The 18,284-nt window shown below is 49.1% G+C and overlaps 2 protein-coding genes across 6 annotated transcripts in view; both read left to right on the top strand.

The window, feature by feature from the left end:
- LOC140393207 (uncharacterized) overlaps nt 1-1,545 on the top strand; it is a 36,314-nt gene extending 34,769 nt beyond the window's left edge. Inside the window, exons 3-4 of the mRNA XM_072479426.1 lie at nt 22-167; nt 1,112-1,545. Of these exons, the coding sequence (XP_072335527.1) occupies nt 22-147 (126 nt within the window). The 3' untranslated portion in view covers nt 148-167; nt 1,112-1,545. The remainder of the gene's footprint in view (nt 1-21; nt 168-1,111) is intronic.
- Nucleotides 1,546-5,118: 3,573 nt separating this feature from the next.
- Nucleotides 5,119-18,284, top strand: part of casp7 (caspase 7, apoptosis-related cysteine peptidase) — a 76,840-nt gene continuing 63,674 nt past the window's right edge. Inside the window, exon 1 of one of the 5 annotated variants that reach the window (XM_072479427.1) lies at nt 5,119-5,197. In XM_072479427.1, coding sequence (XP_072335528.1) covers nt 5,134-5,197 — 64 coding nt within the window. In that variant the 5' untranslated portion in view covers nt 5,119-5,133. Of the gene's footprint in view, nt 5,198-10,824; nt 10,988-11,060; nt 11,389-11,410; nt 11,710-18,284 lie in introns of those variants that run through there. The other 4 variants (XM_072479429.1, XM_072479433.1, XM_072479428.1 and 1 more) reach the window with 4 other exon arrangements.

Below are 18,284 nucleotides of genomic sequence, written 5' to 3' on the forward strand. Positions count from 1 at the left end.
TATGTATTTAATTCATTTCAGATCACAGCCATGTGTCAGAAAAATAGGTCCAGAACAACTAGACGTCCGAATGTATCTGAATATCAACGGCTTGATCAGAATTTAAGTGAAATAATCGTCAGTCTGAAAAAGAGAAATCTTGATTAAGCAGCAAAGTTCTTAAAGAGGTAAGTGTTTTTGAAATGTTTATCTTCCATAAAATGATTTTAAAATCTATTTGCATCTAATAAGGTTAACTGAAGACATTGATTGTGGGTGGTTTTATTCAGCGTCCAAGTTGGGCCCTTGAGCCTAGTTGTTTTTGCATTTTTGTTTCATGGATCATTTGTAGAAAGCTTACTGCCTGTCTGCGGTTGTTTACACCTGTGGTTTATTTTTGCTCTGAAACTTATGCTCCTTATCTTGAGGGAGCAGTAGAAACAAATGCTTGTACTCGAGGCATGTTTGCCTTTTCCTGGCCAAGAAGGTAGCCTTGGCAAAATTGCTGACGGGATTTTGCTACAGTTTTGATGTGCCTTCTGAAACCCTATTGTGACTTTTCCTTCTAACTGTTCACCCCCAATACCAGAGATTACGTTCACACTGAGGTGTCTTTTAACCTATCTTCAGTGTGACAAGACTGAAATAGCTGCACTGGTAGTTAGCGGTGACATTTAACTGAACTTTACCAGTAATGATTATATCAATCGACTGGTAGCTTTTGTTCCTGAATCTTATCGCTTCACTTCTAACTGGGATTTGTAGTGAAGAGAGAGCACTTCCTCACTGACTGGAAAACTTCCAGTCTTGGCACATTGCTTCATGAGAATAGCTACACATGACAGCCTTCACTCTTAACCACATCGCCTGCCTTTTTAAGAGGTGGGATGTGACCACATCTACTGGCTGACATGAGTCATGCTGACATGTAGCTCAACTCAAAGGGCAAGTGTTTTTTCCAGGTTTTGCACTGATGTTTACATCCCTGGCCAGGATTCCTCAGGCAGGTGGCTAGGAAGGTTTTTATATTTAAACAGCGTCCTCCTGGTGGGCAGTTTCAAAAATTGCGACGGCAGCAATGGAATGGAGTTGAATTAAATCTAATAATTTATAATGTGCTCTCTTTCTTCAGGTTGACAACATGTCATCGAAAAGCTCTGAAACCTCAAATGCTTGAAGAAAAAGCTTGAAGCAGTTTTATTAAAAAATACATTTCTTCCCATCGAAAATGGGAAGGAGATCCTCTTTGAAGATTTCGGACCATTTGCAGCTTTGCTTACTAGTAAACCAGATGGAAGCAATCCATGTTAACATTGCCCATATCGAACAACAAGTGCCTCTTTATCTTGTGCTTTAAAACTTCATTGTTTTACTTCAACATCTCAATTGAACAAAACCGCCTCAAATGAAACTAGTTACATTGTGATTTGTATGCAGCGTTGATCAATTTTGTACATGCATTTATAAGATTGAATCATTCTTTATAATAATTTAGTTCTAGTTCAGCTGTATTTTCAGACCGTGTATTTTTTTAGAATAATTATTAAAATGAGATTGATGTCCAAATTGCAAGTTTTCTTTAATCAGATGCTCACTGGATCCAAGGCCATGATATCATACAGTAACAAGAAGCACAATTACAGATTTGAAGACTTACATTTTTAGCTTTCCAAAATTATCAAGAACCTAACCTATCCATCCTCTCTATTTGTATTGGTGCAAGTAGTTCTGATGTTTGACAGAATAAAATGTAAATATTCTAGTCTGTCAATGACTTTAATAGGATGATGTTTATAAGACACTGGGAAAAAGTGCAAACTTCACATAGCCAGTTTCCTGAGGTCGGAATCGCACGCGGGTCCCTGGCGTTGTGAGGCAGCAGTGCTAATCACTGTGTCACAGTGCCGCCATTAGAGTAGAGATTCCTGAAAAGGCATTGTCTCTCAATCAGTCCTTCTCAGATAGCCACACCATACTGCATTGCTTTACAAAAAGGCTGGCAGTGACCAGATGGGCTAAATGACTGTCTCCTATAATAATAATCTTTATTGTCACAAGTAGGCTTACATTTCAAAGAAGTTACTGTGAAAAGCCCCTAGTCGCCACATTCCGGCACCTGTTCGGGTACATAGGGGGAGAATTCAGAATGTCCAAATTACCTAACAGCACGTCTTTCGGAACTAGTGGGAGGAAACCGGAGCACCCGGAGGAAACCCATGCAGACACAGGGAGAACGTGCAAACTCCGCACAGACAGTGACCCAGCCAGGTATCGAACCTGGGACCCTGGCGCTGTGAAGCCACAGTGCTAACCACTGTGCTGCCGTGCTGTGCTATTCTGATTTGTGGTGGAAGAGTTCTGGTCAGTGACCATTTATCAGACCTACCCTACTACACCCTGTTGTTTCAGATAATGAGCAGTAGTTGGAATGATAGAAAAACTAGTCTTCATCAGCCCAGGTGGAGACGTAATGGCGCAATAGTAGCATCCTTACCACTGCACCAGCAGCTTCGGGTTTGAGTCCAACGTCAGGACATTTTGGCCCACCTTCATAGTGTGGCTGAAAGGGCTAATAACCAGCTCCCAACACTTCCCCACTGTTTCCCAAAGAGTAAAAAACAGTGTGGATGTAATGATACGCTAAAAGAAAACCAGCCCCAGGCTGTGAGCTCTGTCGAGTCAAATAGATGTTAAATTTCTGATTGGCATATGGTGTACATGACGTTGGATGAACTAAATGCCACAGCACCCTGTGCTTGGGAGCAATAGCTGTGCTAGCCTGTTTGCTTGTGTTAAAATGGACTTTATTCTCTAGTGGGTAGGTTCACTGAATATGTACCTGGCTGCAGGTGAACAAGTGAAATGGGGGCCATGACCAGAATTTCTGGGAGGATGTCATTTTGCCCAAAGTCCTTCCAGGAAAGGAAGTTTTATGTTTGGCTTTATATGAAGTGGGGGATAGGATTTTCAAATTTTTGAGTTGGCTTTGGTGAAACCTGAGAGTTTGTCGGTGGTTGGGGTGCTTGACATGTCTACCCTTAGCTTGAACCTAACTATGTTGGTGGAGGAGGAGAATTAGTATGCCCACCAAATATAATGCTTTTTATAGCACTGCTTGTGGGCCTTGGGAAGCAGGAGTACTTTCTCAGCACTGGCTAACCTGCCAATTGACACTGGCCACTCAGCCCCGTTATCCCTGCTTTCCCACAAACCCAGGGCGCGATTCGCCACTCCCACGCCGGTTGGGAGAATCGCCTGGACCGCCGAAATGTCCGGGGATGCCGGTCCGGCGCCCTCCCGCGATTCTCCCAAGCGGCGGGAACGGCCTGGTCGTGTTTCGCAGGCCGGAGAATCGCCGGAGATACCCAAAATGGCAATTCTCCGGCACCCCCGCGATTCTGAGGCCCGGATGGGACGAGCGGCCAGGCCAAAACGGCGGGTTCCCCCTGGCGCCGTCCACACCTGGTCGCTACAGTCGTGGGCGGTGCGTGAACGCTGGGGGGGCGGCCTGTGGGGGGGCGAGGGGGGATCCTGCACTGGGCTTCACCTTGAATGTGGGGTGCCCGCGATCGGTGCCCACCGATCGTCGGGCCGTCCTCTCTGAAGGACCTCCTTCCTTCCGCGGCCCCGCAAGATCCGTCCCCCATCTTCTTGCGGGGCGGATTTGGACAGGACGGCAATCACGCATGCGCGGATGACGTCCGTTATGCGGCGCCGGCCGCGTCATCTATGCGGCGCCGCTTTTACGCGGGCGACAAAGCCTGGCGCGGGTAGATGACGCGGCCCCGATTCTGGCCCATTGTCAGGGCCTGAATCGGTCGGGACCAGGGCCGTTCTGCGCCGTCGTGAACCTCAACGGCGTTCACGACGGCGCGGGCACTTCGGCGTGGGGGTGGAGAATCCCGCCCCCAATTCCTTTACAGAGTTAGAGGGCTGCTTTTGGTATGATAAGGAATGCTGGACAGTTGACCTCCATAATTTCATAGAATCCCTACAGTGCATTAGATTATTCGGCCCATCGAGCCTGCACCGACACTCTGACAGAGCACTCTACCCAGGAGGACACCCCTCCCTATAACCCCAACTAACCTTTAGGACACTAAGGGAAACTTTAGCACAGCCAATCCACCGAAACCTGCACATCTTTTGGCCTGTGGGAGGAAATTGGAGCATCCGGAGTAAACCTGCGCTAGCACAGGGAGAATGTGCAAAGTCCACACGGGCAGCCATCCAAGATCGGAACTGAACTCCGGTCTCTGACGCTATGAGGCAGGAGTGCTGACCCCTGTGCCACCATGCCGTTTATGGTCTATTTTTTCTTGCTGGTCATTGGTCACACATTGTGTGTGTGTTTGTTTATGCACGCAAGTACATTAATGTGACTAGATGTAAAAATGATTAGTAATTTGGAGCAGTTACATTGGTAGGAGCATGACAGTGATGGGGGAGGTATAATAAACATTAACTGAGACTGGAAGAATGTAGAACATGAGTGCTGAGATACACAAGGAAGTGGTTGCCCCTTATTTTGACAATGGTAGTCGAGAGCAGTCCAATGCAACATTTGAAGGGGTGACCACAAGCTTAGTGTACAGTGTAGTGTACAGATGGAAAGAGCGATCAAGAAAGGACAAGGGGCTGTATTCTCGGTTTCTGGGACTATGGCCCCACGCTGTCGTAAAAACTGTGGACTTACACGCCAGAAAAACTGGCGTGAAAGGGCCGCATATTCATTGCCCCCCCCCCCCGGAGGCTAGCAATGAACCATTGTAAAACTAGCAGCTTTGCGGCAAATACAGGCCCCCGTACTTCCGGGTCAGAGGCTGTGCCATGCTCCATGGCGGACTCAGACCGCGGAGCTGGACCTTAAACATAGTGCTCCCGATTGGCCGCGCTCCCAACCTACACCGCTCACCCAATATTTGCCCGGTCCCGTATAAGGCATCCCTGCCCTCCGATCGGCCCGCCCCCGACCAGGGAGGCCGTGGACTGAGTCCACAGCCGCCATGCTAGTGTCCCGACCGGCAGGACCGTGTTAGATCCACGGCGTTGGGACTTCGGCCGGTCGGGGGCGGAGAATGGCATGGCGGGCCTCCAGCGATGGCCACTTTTCGGGGCCCGGAGAATTGGGGAACTGGCGCCGGTCCCAATTCCATGCGAGGAAATGGAATCTCCGCCCCGGCGCCAGCTGCGATTTTGGTGGAGAATCCAGCCCAAGGTAGTTAAGATGAAGTTTGAGATCACAGAGAATAAGGTTATACATTGCAGAGGCTGAAGGGAAAGCAGGTGGATGTCTTGATGAGAAGCTCCGGATAGGGTAAGATGGTAGGGAATGATTTTAGAGGAGAGACAAGACCAGTAGACCAAGATGAAGTGTTCAAAGGCGGACACGGTTTCAGAGGAGCAGCTTGGTGACAAAGATGGCAGTTTGGGAGAGGAAGCTGATATCGTGTGGCTAGGGACAACTGTTGTCACCAATTAGCCCAAATTTCAGTGAAAGCAAAATGACAATGTAATCAGCCATAATAAAGTAACAGATGCAAGGTTTGAGTGAATGGATACTCTGGAACCATATTTCATAGAATTTAGTGCAGAAGGAGGCCATTCAGCCCATCGAGTCTGCAGTGGCACTTGGAAAGAGCACCCTACTTAAGCTCACGCCTCCACCCTATCCCAGTAACCCCACCTAACCTTTTGGACACTAAGAGGCAATTTAGCATGGCCAATCCACCTAATCTGCACATCTTTGGACTGGGAGGAACCCGGAGCACCTGGAGGAAACCCACGCAGAAATGGGGAGAAAGTGCAAACTCCACAGAGAAAGTCACCCAAGGACGGAATTGAACACAGGTCCCTGGAGCTGAGGCAACAGTGCTAACCACTGTGCCACCATGCCACAGAAAGGGTGGTTATTTTTTGATCCTCTGGCAGAGGGGTAGGAGGTTGGTGTGAGTAGTTCCGGTGAACACACAGGGTGGGAAGGTCGGGAAGAAAGAAGGAAAAGACAATCGTGTTTGCTGCACAGAGTCAGCAATGGAGACTTCAATGGGCCCTTGGGAGAATGGCAGGACGGGAACAGAAAAGGAATTTGCCTTGTGGAGCAGAGGGTACTAGAGAGGTTGTGATGGAATGGAGGACAAAAGGCCTGAGATGGAGCAAATGAAAGATGGCATGAGTGGGTGACAACACAATGTGCACACAAATGGATGAGGGACATTGATTATCTTTACTGATTGAAGATCCAAAATACCTATTTCATCCTATGTAACATCCTCTGCTCCTGCCCCGACTTCAGCCCATCACTACTGAAATGTTTATGCCTGCCTTTGGCACCTTCAACCCTAACTATTCTCCACCTCAAATACATTTTGGCTCATCCTAACCGTTGCTGGTCCTATCCTGTTCTGCACCCAAGTCCCAGTAACTCTACACTTGCTGAACTACATCGCGTCCCAATGTAAAATGTTCGTCCTTTTATGGATCTCTCTGTGGCCTTACCATCCCGAACCTCCTCCAACAACCCAAGAATGGACTCTTTGCCCCACCATTGGTGGTTTTTGTTGTGGCTCCGCACTCTACTCCTTCTTTCTCAAGCTTGAACTCTATTCAGTGCAAGCCTTTGCTCACTCACCCCCCCCCCCCCCCCCCCAAGCTTAAAAACCGATTTCAGTACCAGCCTTTGCTCATACCTCTCCCTCACCCAATCATTTATGGTGGTTCTGAGTTAATTTTTTGTCTGATTGGGCCACTGTAAAGTGGGCTGGAAGAATGTCGCAACTATTGTAATAATGCCGTACTAATTGTGCATCTCTCCAGCTCACTCCTTCAGGCACAGAATATGTGAAGCTCTCCGAATGAACATCCTGCTGCAGATGTAATCTATACAATCGTCTCCTTTGGCAGGGACTGAAGGCAGGCTGAGTTTGAATATAGGTCTCATCTAATCCTGCGCCATGTCCAAACCGCAGAACCAACTGCATCTTTCTCAGGGCGCCACTTTTGTGGTCCCTGTTAGTGGGTGGCGGGGAGAGCCAAGGGCACGATTCTCGGAAAGGTTTCTGTGTGTTAGCGAGCGGGAACTGCCAGGAGCTTCCCGGCGCTTGGTCCAGCAAGGCTGGCAACGCTATTCAAAGGTAATTGGTCCACTTAATGAGACCCCATGGGCCTCACAATGCAAATGAAGGCTTGCCAGCCGATTCTCCGGCTCCACGCTCACCAGCCCCTCCACAAGGTCTGGTCAAATATCACTTGAAAACCACTTGCACAACCAAGCTTACTCAGCTCACAGCCATGGCACCGAGACAGTAGGCCCCAAGGTTTGAAAACACGGACCTGGGGAGGCTCAAAGATGTGGTGGGAGGCCAGGATGGATGTCCTGTTCACCCGAGAGTCCCAGAGTGTGAGCCACAGGGCAGCCTGTCCCGCCAGGGACGGGATGGCAGCGGCCGTCAGCTTGGGCAGCGTGGCAAGGAAGACTGGCCTCCAGTGCCGCAAGATGGTCAACAATGCCAGGCAGCACGGGTCAGTTGACATCCCACCCCCACCCCACCGAATCCCCCCAACGTGACTAACTCCACAATCCCCCATCTGCCCCCCAGTCCACCCTACACCCCAACCCTCTCTTCACATCCCTCCCCCCACCAATGTGAACTACACGTGTGGCTAACGATACCCTCTCTGTCACCAGAGGAGAAGCTCTCCCACAATCATCGGGAGAGGGCCCAGACGGGCGGAGGGGTGCCGGGTATAAGAATCCTCACGACGAGGAATGGGCCCTGGGGGTTAGAAGGATGGCCGAGGACAGAGCGGTTAGCAATAGAACACACATAGACCATTAGAACATAGAACATACAGTGCAGAAGGAGGCCATTCGGCCCATCAAGTCTGCACCGACCCACTTAGGCCCTCACTTCCACCCTATCCCCGTAACCCAATAACCCCTCCTAACCTTTTTGGACACTAAGGGCAATTTATCAAGGCCAATCCACCTAACCTGCATGTCCTTGGACTGTGGGAGGAAACCGGAGCACCCGGAGGAAACCCACGCAGACACGGGGAGAACGTGCAGACTGCGCACAGACAGTGACCAAGCGGGAAATCGAACCTGGGACCCTGGCGCTGTGAAGCCACAGTGCTATCCACTTGTGCTACCGTGCTGCCCACAACGCGGAGGTCGGGCATGCCGCAAAGGTGAGGATCCACCGGACCCCACCCGGATGGACTATCACACGTGAGTTGTTATTGCCATACAGACTGACCCATCCCTTCATCTGAACACATGTTCATTCTTCCACAGGTCCTCCAGCTGATGGCCAATCCAGGGTGGCCCCCTGCCCTGCCGACTATGAGACCACCTCAGAGGAGAGCTACGAGGATGCCACAGTCGACGCGTCACAGCTGTCATCCCCGCCCTCCACCAAAACAGATACACACAGCTCGGTGGGCAATGTTAGAGGACAGGCTGACGGGACACATTCTGGTGAGCACCACACAGTCGCTGATGCACATCAGGTGGAGACTGAACACCCAGGCAAGACAGCACTTGGAGGGCTGCTGGATCCCAGGACCCAGCTGGGTTCCAGCCAAATGCTGAGCCTCTGAAACAGGGTTACCGGAGCTGATGGAGATGTTAGGGTGCGGCCGGGACAGGCAGAGGGAGATGTCAGCAGGTCCAAAGCTGATTGGAGGAGTCCCAGAGGCTACGGGTGCAGAAGATATCGGCAGCAATGAGTAGCACCAAAGCCAACACTGCTAGGGTGGCAGCCGCAGTGGAGAGCCTGGTGCACAATATCAGCAGCATATGTGAAGGTGTCCAAGGTGTTGAGCAGTCGGTGACGACCATGGCTGAGGGCCTTGGCAGATTGTCCGACTCGATGTGGGGATGTGACCCAGTACCAGGCTGACCTTGATGAGGTGCTGCGGGACATATCCCGGTCTCAGATAGGAATAGCCAAGGCGCGACGGAGCTTGTCCCAGTCACAGGTGGACATTGCCGAATCTCTGCAGAGCATGGCCCAATCACTGAGGAGCAAGGGCATCGACACAATGATGCAGACATTGGGGGCCACAAGAGCTGGCCCTATGCGCACCATCCGGGAGGAGGGGGGTGCTGGATAGCAATGCAGACCAATCCTATGGAGTGTCAATAGTGACCACCAGCTCCCCCAAGTTCCAGCCCCTGATGAGGCCGAATCTCACAGCCAGCACCCAGAACAGGGCGAGACGTCCAAGCATGTGCCGCCGACAAGTGTGCCGGGGCCCCCCCGGCCCTAAAGCCCCAGAGGATGCCTGCCAAGGGCACCGAAGGCCACAGTGTTGGTAAGCAGCTGGCTGCCTCCACCTCTGATGTGCATCCTGGGGACACACCTCAAAATAGCGGTGGAGCGAGGAAGGCACATTGAGGATCACTGAGGACACTGAGGGAGGGGGGGGGGGGAGTAGATGGGGGGTAAGGAATCAAGTGTGAATTGGGGGGAGGGGCATTGTAGGGGGTTGGGGAAGGGAGGGAGGGTGGGTATAGTAGGGTGGCACCATCAGGATAATGGGGCAGTGACGTACACTTGTACAAAGAACATTAAAATACATTCATCACAACCAGTATGATGCCTCTGGCTCTTTGTTCCGGGATGCGGGCCAACCACCAACCCCCCCCCCCCCCCCCCCCCCCCGCCCCCCCCCCCCCCCTCCCCCCGGACACACCCTGCCCACACACACTTGGCCGCGGACATGTGCCCAGAGCGGCTGGTGTCCATCCCTTAGGTGTTCAAAGGTTGGCAGCTGTGTGTGTGGTGTTGCCTCCTGCAGTGTTCAGGCAGTGTCCATGAATCAAGGTGTGATTCGGATGGTAGGCAATGACTCCCACATGCTACATGATCCGCCCATCCATGGGGATCCGCTTGGGTTGTGTGAAGTGCTCACTTAACCACGATTGCCAATTTCCTATTAGCAATAGCCTTCAGCCGCACGGCTAGAGGCCTCCGTGGTCAGTGGAAGTTATGGGTGGTCGGTGGGGCAGACAGGCCGGGGCTGAGGTTGCTCCCTGTACGGGAGCACACGGCCCAAGGATTGACATGGCGGACCTGCACACATCCACCCACCCCCCAACCCCATCGCCCGCAGTGCTCTCCCAGCCCTGATACCCCAGCCTCACCATGCCAGGTACTGCATCCCCAGTTACCACCCCCCCCTCCCCAAGCACAGGGCCAGTACTCCCGGGCTCACTGTCTGTGAGCGAAGATGGCTGATGTCCCCGGCTCCCTGCAGCAGCCCATCTGCCACGTCCATGTTTCTCAAAAGGAGTTCTAATCGGTGTGACCACTTGCTGGGGAGGCCGCTGAATGACGAGAGGCCATTGGATAAGGGGTGGCTCCCGTTAATTGTACGGAAATGGGGTTTTAAGGGGTGATAATTGGTTCCTCGCCACGGCGGGATCCCGATTTCGCCTACAGGAGCGGGCCGCCTGCATCGCAAACGGTTTGGCGCCTGGCGCGATTCTCGTTTTCCGCCTCTCAGTCTATTCGCCGGGCCTCCTCTCGCCCGCGACGAGTCCGGAGATTCGCGCCGCGGTTTCCAAAGCGAATCGGAAGCTGGCCGGTTTTCCGGGCGTGGCCGAAGGGTCTAAACTGACCCCTTGCGCCCGGTCCGGAGGTGGGCGGGGGGGGGGGGGGAATATGTACTGCGGGGAAGTACAGCGACTGTCAAAATAAAGGCACCGATTCCTAGAATTGGAGCCGATCCGAACCTTGCGCCTGTCTTTCCTTGCCGAACGATTTTAAGATTTGCGCCCACGAGCCGGAGGAGTCCCGCCGGCGGATTGAAGTGAGATTCAGAGGGGAGCGGGGAGGAGCTGGCAGCCTGCAGTTGTCAGTTTCCCATCCAATCCCTTCCCCCGCCCAGCTCTGGGCGGCCAATACCCAACTGTGTCAATTTCAGCCACCACCAACCAACTGCAAAGGAAGTTTCTTCCTGTTATTTCACTCCGAGCAGCTGCCCCTCGCTTAGGCCGAAGGTACTGGTTCGTGTCCATCAAAACCCTCCTTTCTTTTCACTCCCCGATCTGGCGATTGTCAGGTTTCTAACGCGCGTTTCTGTGTTTTGGGGGGTGAAAGTTGTGCGGGTCCCTCCAGCAAGGGTCCCTCCCTTTTCAAAATCGGGAAATTTTTTAAGGACTAAAAAAAATACATTTGGGCAAGCTGTTTTAAAAAAAAAGAAATGTGATTTAGAAAATAACCGCGGTGGGGAACCTTACAGAAATTAAAAACTAGCAGGATTTCCGGCGTGCTTTCAGTTTCTGGGGGTTTCTCTTTCATTCGAAGTGTTTTCTAGATGTCGTTTTATTTAAGCAACTGATTGTGGAGAGATGGCTTGTCCCCTGAAGGCGGATGAAATGTGAAAAGGGGATATGTCAAAGTGAGGATTAACAATACATTCCACTGACATTTAATGTATCTTTGTACCGCCGGATTTCCCCACCCCTCCTCGAAGCTGGTTGCAGGACCGCAGGCCCACCGGTGAAGAATGCATTCAACGAAACATTAGTGGAAATACTTGTTCCGCTTTTTAAACAAAAAAAATTCACAGTTGGCACGGACCGATTCCTGTTGCCAAATATACCCCATCTCACAGTCAGCAATTGCCTTGAAGTGCAACATGCACTTGAGTTCCAGGGTACATGGGTATTGTAGGGTACAGAATGGGATAGAGGCAAACTCCAGAGGTCAGGACTCGAAGGTGAGTTCAGAACTTTTAATAGTCTCCTCTCTGCCCTTTTGTTCTCCCCTCGCAATCCAGTTTCCCCAGTTTTCCTGATTTTATCTTTTCCTGTTTGGTGTCATATGTCTGCTTATAAGATCCTGTTCGCTTCTCCCCTTTTCTGGGATAAGAAGCCCAACCCTTCCTCCACTCTTTCCATGTCAATCAGATCCCTAATGGTAGAGATTTGTTGGAAGGTTCTGCTAGGAATTACCTCCGGTGCTTGAACATATATCCCCAGTATCTCAACCAGGTTTCGACAAATGCGGTCAGGTAGAATCTGTGCAAAATATAATAGTTGAGCATAACTTTCCTTGACTTGTCACCTATTCTTTTAGATATGTAGTTCAGCGTTCTTTTTTTTTTAATAAACATTTTATTGAGGTATTTATGGTTTTATAACAGTAACAGAAGAAACAGTGTACATACAGATATAAACATAGTGCAAAGGCCATCTTCCTCCCTCACAGGTCCCACCTTTTCTAGCCTCCTACTCCACACTAAACTACCCCCACAGCCCCCCCCTTCAGCTCCTCCCCCCCCCCCCCCCCCCCTGCTGACGGTTAATTTTCCCTAAAGAAGTCGACAAACGGTTGCCACCTCCGGGTGAACCCTAACATTGACCCTCTCAAGGCAAACTTGATATTCTCCAGACAGAGAAAGTTAGCCATGTCAGTTAGCTAGGTCTCTGACTTCGGGGGCTTTGAGTCCCTCCTTGCTAATAGTATCCGTCTCTGGGCTACCAGGGAAGCAAAGGCCAGAACGTCTGCCTCTTTCTCCTCCTGGAATCCCGGATCTTCCGACACCCCGAAAATCGTCACCTCTGGACTTGGCGCCACCCTTGTTTTCAACACCTTGGACATGACATCCGCAAACCCCTGCCAGAATCCCCTAAGCTTCGGGCATGTCCAGAACATGTGGACATGGTTCGCTGGTCCTCCCGCACACCTTGCGCACCTGTCTTCTATCCCAAAGAACCTGCTCATCTGGGCCACTGTCATGTGAGCCCAGTGAACGTATCAGGCTGAGCCTGGCCCATGTTGTGGACGCGTTGACCCTACTCAACGCATCCACCCAGAGACCATCCTGTAACTCTCCTCCTAATTCCTCTTCCCATTTGTGTTTCAGCTCCTCGGTCTGTGTTTCCTCTGACCCCATAAGCTCCTTATAAATGTCCAAACCCCTCCCCCATCAGCAGAACATTCACCCCTCCCCCAGTAACAGCACTCTGCACACAGCCCTCTCCAACAAGCATACCATCTGCTCACCCCCCATTGCGCTGCAGTGAGCTAGCCCGCCCAGCTAGCTTGGTGGCACCTGCCCATGGCGCCAGACATTTTCCCATCTATTGTTCCCTCCTCTCTCTCTCTCTCTCTCTCTTCCCCCCCCCCCAGAGAAAATCAAAAAGAAGATCTCACATTCACACCTCCATCCCCCATCAGTGCAAATGCAAATTTTAACTCAAGCAATTCGTCTGCAGACCCGAACTCAACACAAAAGGCATTACAAGTAATGACCAAAGACAAACACTTTTCTTTTTTAAAAAAAAAAATAACTGAAGAGAAGAGAAAGAAAACACATGAGCAGTGCAGCAAAGTTCAGTCCAACACCTCAGTCCGCTACCAGCCCTTTCCTTCTTGCGAAGTCAATCGCTTCCTCGGGCGACTCGAAGTAGAAATGTTGCTCTTAGTGCGTAACCCAAAGACGGGCCGAGTACAGTAGTCCAAACTTTACCTTCCTCTTGAAAAGGGTTGATTTTATCTGGTTGAACCCTGCTCTTCTCCTGGCCACGTCCGCGCTTCGTGCCTGATATATACCCACTATTCTCCCATTTGCAGCTGCGCGACTGCCTAGCCCGCCATAGAATGCACTCCTTGTCAAGATACCTCTGGAATCTCACCATCATTGCTCTCGGGGGGTCGCCTACAAACGGCTTCCTCGCTCGCGCTCTTTGCGCCCTGTACACCTCCAAGGGTCGGGAGAACATCCCCTCCCCCAGTAGCTTCTCAAACATAGCCGCTATGTATGCCCCTGCGTCCATTCCATCGGATCCCTCCGGGAGACCCACGATTCTCGGGCTCTGCCGGCGGGACCTTGTTCTCTAGATCCTCCACCTTCCCCTGGAGCTTTTTCTGTTGGTCTCTCAACATTCCCACCTCCAACTCCACTGCGGCTTAGTGCTCCTCCCGCTCAGTCAGTGCCTTCCCCACTTTACAACAGTCAGAGATATGAGAAAAAATAATATATACACATCGGTCAGTTTCAACATTTACAGACATATATCGTTGTTCTTTCTCTTGTATTATTTACAGTGGCAGCTGTGGTTTCCTGTTTATCGTTCCCCGCTGTTTTTTTGGTTCTGTTTGTTGCCCCTGTCCCCCTTTGCTTCTTTTGTTGGGCATGGTTGATGTAGCGCACAATGACTTACGCGAGACGAGAAGCGATGAAGTCGATCTAGGCTTTATTAAGCGAGACTTGTCCCCAGCAGCTCAGCAACAGAATGAGGCTGCGGGGAGAAGCTCGGGCTCTTATACTCCGCCTTCAGGGCGGAGCCAGTAGTCGGCAGATCCAACCAGGACCCGGGACCTGTCAGCCAATAGCCTCTCGGCTTCACAGGTACCACATTACCCCTAATACATACCACCACAGTTAGGTTCCATGTTTCTCTGCTCACCCCCCCCCCCCCTCCCCTCCTACCCCCCTTCCTTGCTGTATCATGGCTACCTCCTCCTATTCTTTGGCTTCTTAAGTGTTGGCTACAAACAGGTCTTGGAACAACCGAGTGAATGACTTCCATGTTTTATGGAAGCCCTCCTCCGACCCTCAGATGGAGAATTTAATTTTCCCCATTTGTAGAAATTCCGATCGGTCGGACGGCCAGTCTGCAGCTTTGGGTGGCGCTGCTGACCTCATTTTAGTTTATAACTTGTCTGTTTTGAATTTCACCTTCCTTTGTCCTCCCCACTTAGATTATAGAATGTAAAGCTCAGAAGGAAACCATTGGTCCATAATGCCCATGCCAGTTTGTTGAAAGAACTATACAATCAGCCCCACTCTCCTGCTGATTCTCTACAGTCTTTCCACTTCGAAGTATTTATCCATTTCCCTTTTGAATGTTACTGCGCCCAGCACTCTTTCAGGCAGCGCAATTGAGATCATAACTATTTGTTGTCAAAATGTATTCCTCATGTCACCTCTGGTTCTTCTGCCAGTTATCTTTGATCTATATCCTCTTGTTACCAATTCTTCTATCACTGGAAACAGTTAATAATCCAAAATTTTGAACACCACAATCAAATTGCCCTTTAAGCTTCCCTGCTCTAACGGGAACAATCCCAGTTTCACAGCTCTCCCGTGTATCTGCCAGCATTCTATTCAATCTCTTTGGCACCCTCCCTAAGCTCTTAGCATCATGCACCACTTCAGGTCTCTTAATCAATTCATTTGTATTTTCTGGGATGCCCCTCCAGAATTAACTGTCCCTCTCAGTTTAACATACTTGTACTGAGTTTCCTATTCATTAATGACAATCAGGAACCGTAGTTATCTCAAAGGCATCCCACTGTCACCACCAGTTATTACTTAATAAACACTCATCGTTTTTAGTTTTCGGTCTATTTCTTATCCCGTCTCTGGTATCTTGAATGTTCACAACTCTCCTGACAGTGCCCACATCATAAAGCATTGATTGATTATGTTGATTGAAGTTGTCTGTTAAAATAACTTTGCTGGTCTCCTATATGCTTCTCCTCTCTTTGGTAAAAAAACTTACATTCAATCCCTGGACTCTGATATCATGTGACAATTTATCTCGGTGTCCTGGGCTGAGGAGTGGAAATATGTTCAGGGTTCTCATTCCCAGCTGATATTCAGTGATCCATAACTAGAAATGCATGTGTATAAACAGTTGCAGATGTGAAGTTTGTGGGATAGGTATGTTTTGGGACTGTGTCTTTGGTTTGGAGTAGGATATGGGATGGTCATGTGGCCTGCTCTGATCCCTGCTGATCAGGAGCCTGAGTGGCTTAGTTATTGAACGTTGATGGGGGGGCCTGGGTTGTTTACTGGGAAGAAGGTACAAGATATTCACACTAAACAATGACAGGGTAGTCATGCTGATGGTGGATGAACTTTGGTTTTCCTGGTCACAGGGAAATGTTGGGTATAGCAGGTCCTTTTGGACTTTTCTTTAGACTGTCTATTTAATTTCAAGACAGGATGGAGACGTGGGTCATGGTGCCTACCTAGATACAAGGGCCATGTGATTCACATTGCCGTGGAGATGGGCTTTGGAGAGGGAAATGTCCATAGGAAGCTATTGAAGGACAAAGTTGCAGATTTTCCAAAAATATCACTGAACCTCACAGACATGGTGAGTTTTCTTGAATCTAAGCGAGAGAGCAGCATTGAAGACACAAGTCTCTATTGTTCACTACACAGCTCACACTCAGATTGAAGAGATCAATGCGGGTTTAAACGAGGCTCAAAGATTCACCTAGCTTTGGCTAGAAGGAAGAATCTCCCATTTCATCACTCACTGTGAAAGTCAATTTAGGGATTAGAAGTAACCTGATGGGAAAGGGAAAGAAAATCAGTAATCCTCTGGAGCTAAGAATTGGATTGGACTGATTCCTGTAGAATGAAGTATCTGCATAAGTATAGTGTAACTATGGAGGGGGAATTTCAGTCATTAAAAAAATTAATGAGAAACTTTTCTGTAGCTATAATATACATTGCCTACTGAAAGCGTATTTGGTCAATGTTGCTTTTAGTTTGCTTGTTACAGTGAAAGTCTTAAAAGTTGATAGCCTGTTTTGTAATCCTTTCAGTCTTTGGAAGTTAGAATTTTGTTTTGTAAAGTTATCAGTCTCTACGGTGATCATCATGAGAAAACCTCAGGTGAAGATAGCATTGCATTATGTCGTGATATTATGGAAGGGTGGTTAAATTGCTGATGATTACTATCAGTTGAATCTTGCACAGCAATGACCCATTACCTTCAGGTGAAAAAGGAAGGAAAATGATTGACAACATAAAAAATTAGAAATGAAAAGCATGTGAATTTGTGCAATAAGCCAAGGTGCGCTTCACGGGCACGATATTTGAGTCAGAAATTAAAGCTGTCATTATGCTAAAGGTACTGTTCACAGACTGGGTCCAGTAGAGTGAGTCATGTCACACTGTTCAGTAACCAAGAAGCAAGAGAGTAAATGATCTGTGAAACTTAATGATCCTCAATTTAATGTTATTAAAAGAAAAACAAAATTAACTTGGCTTTAAACTGGAACACTCTTGAAAGTGTGGGGACTACTCAGCACACAACTGGGGTCTCCTCAGCAAGAGTGATAGATACCAGGAGGCCAATTGATCTGGCCAAATGAGTTCCATAATGGGCAGGACCCAGATTGCGACATCCGGCGAAATCTGGTCTCGCAAGGTGTATCGTCCATCCGGTAATCCCAGGGGAGGCCTCTCCCGGCATCTACCAGCCGCGTCCTGCTCCGATTCCAGTGGGATATGGCCGGTAAATCACGCCCGGAATCTTTGCCTTTGCATTACTCCCTCAGTATTGCACTGCAGTGTCAACCTAGTGTCAAGAACACAGCTGAGGGTATTCCCAAATCCCAGAAAGGAAACTTGGAACACCGGTTTCCAACTGTTTAATTTGCAATTTGGTAAAATGCGAGAAAAGAGATGTAAACCAGTGAGGAAAAGTCTAGTCTTGTAATCATTCAAATAAGAAAATGTTTATGAAACTGTAAAATGCCCAACACAAAAGGCAACATACAAAACAAAAATTATACAGAACAAAAATTATACATAACTGCATAATGGCCAGACACACCTTATACTTGAATTAATCACATTCCAAATGTACCTACTTTCCTCAACTCCGAGAATATACCTTCCCCAAAACACTATCTCATAGGTTTTAACACCAAGAACCAACTCCATTGATAATTACCACACACAGTCTGCATCTTTCCTTTGGGAAACCTTCCCTTTGAGTTCAGCGTAGAATCTCTGGGTTTTAAAATGGCAGCCTTCAGGATGAAAGCTTGATTTTGGGCGAGCTCTGCTTCCAGCAGGGCGTGCCTGTAATTTTGATCATTTTCAGCTGTTTTCTTCCTGTACACAACTAACCCTGACACTGATATATGACTTATCCCTTTTGATCGAGCCTTATCTGAACAACTAGCCTTAGAAGTTACATCATTATCGTGCATGTTTTGATTTGATTTATTATTGTCACATGTATTAGTATACAGTTAAAAGTATTGTTTCTTGCATGCTGTACAGACAACGCATACCGTACATAGGGAAGGAAGGAGAGACTGCAGAATATAATGTTTCAGTCATAGTTAGGGTGTAGAGAAAAGATCAACTTAATTCGAGGTAGGTCCATTCAAAAGTCTTATGGCAGCAGGGAAGAAGCTGTTCTTGATTCGGCTGGTATGTGACCTCAAACTTCCTGACGGAAGAAGGTGAAAGAGAGTATGTCCGGGGTGCGTGGGAATTGTAGACAAAGTCCATGGATGGGAGGCTGGTTTGCG

Source organism: Scyliorhinus torazame, chromosome 16 (assembly GCF_047496885.1).
Source record: "Scyliorhinus torazame isolate Kashiwa2021f chromosome 16, sScyTor2.1, whole genome shotgun sequence".
Classification (NCBI taxonomy): domain Eukaryota; kingdom Metazoa; phylum Chordata; class Chondrichthyes; order Carcharhiniformes; family Scyliorhinidae; genus Scyliorhinus; species Scyliorhinus torazame.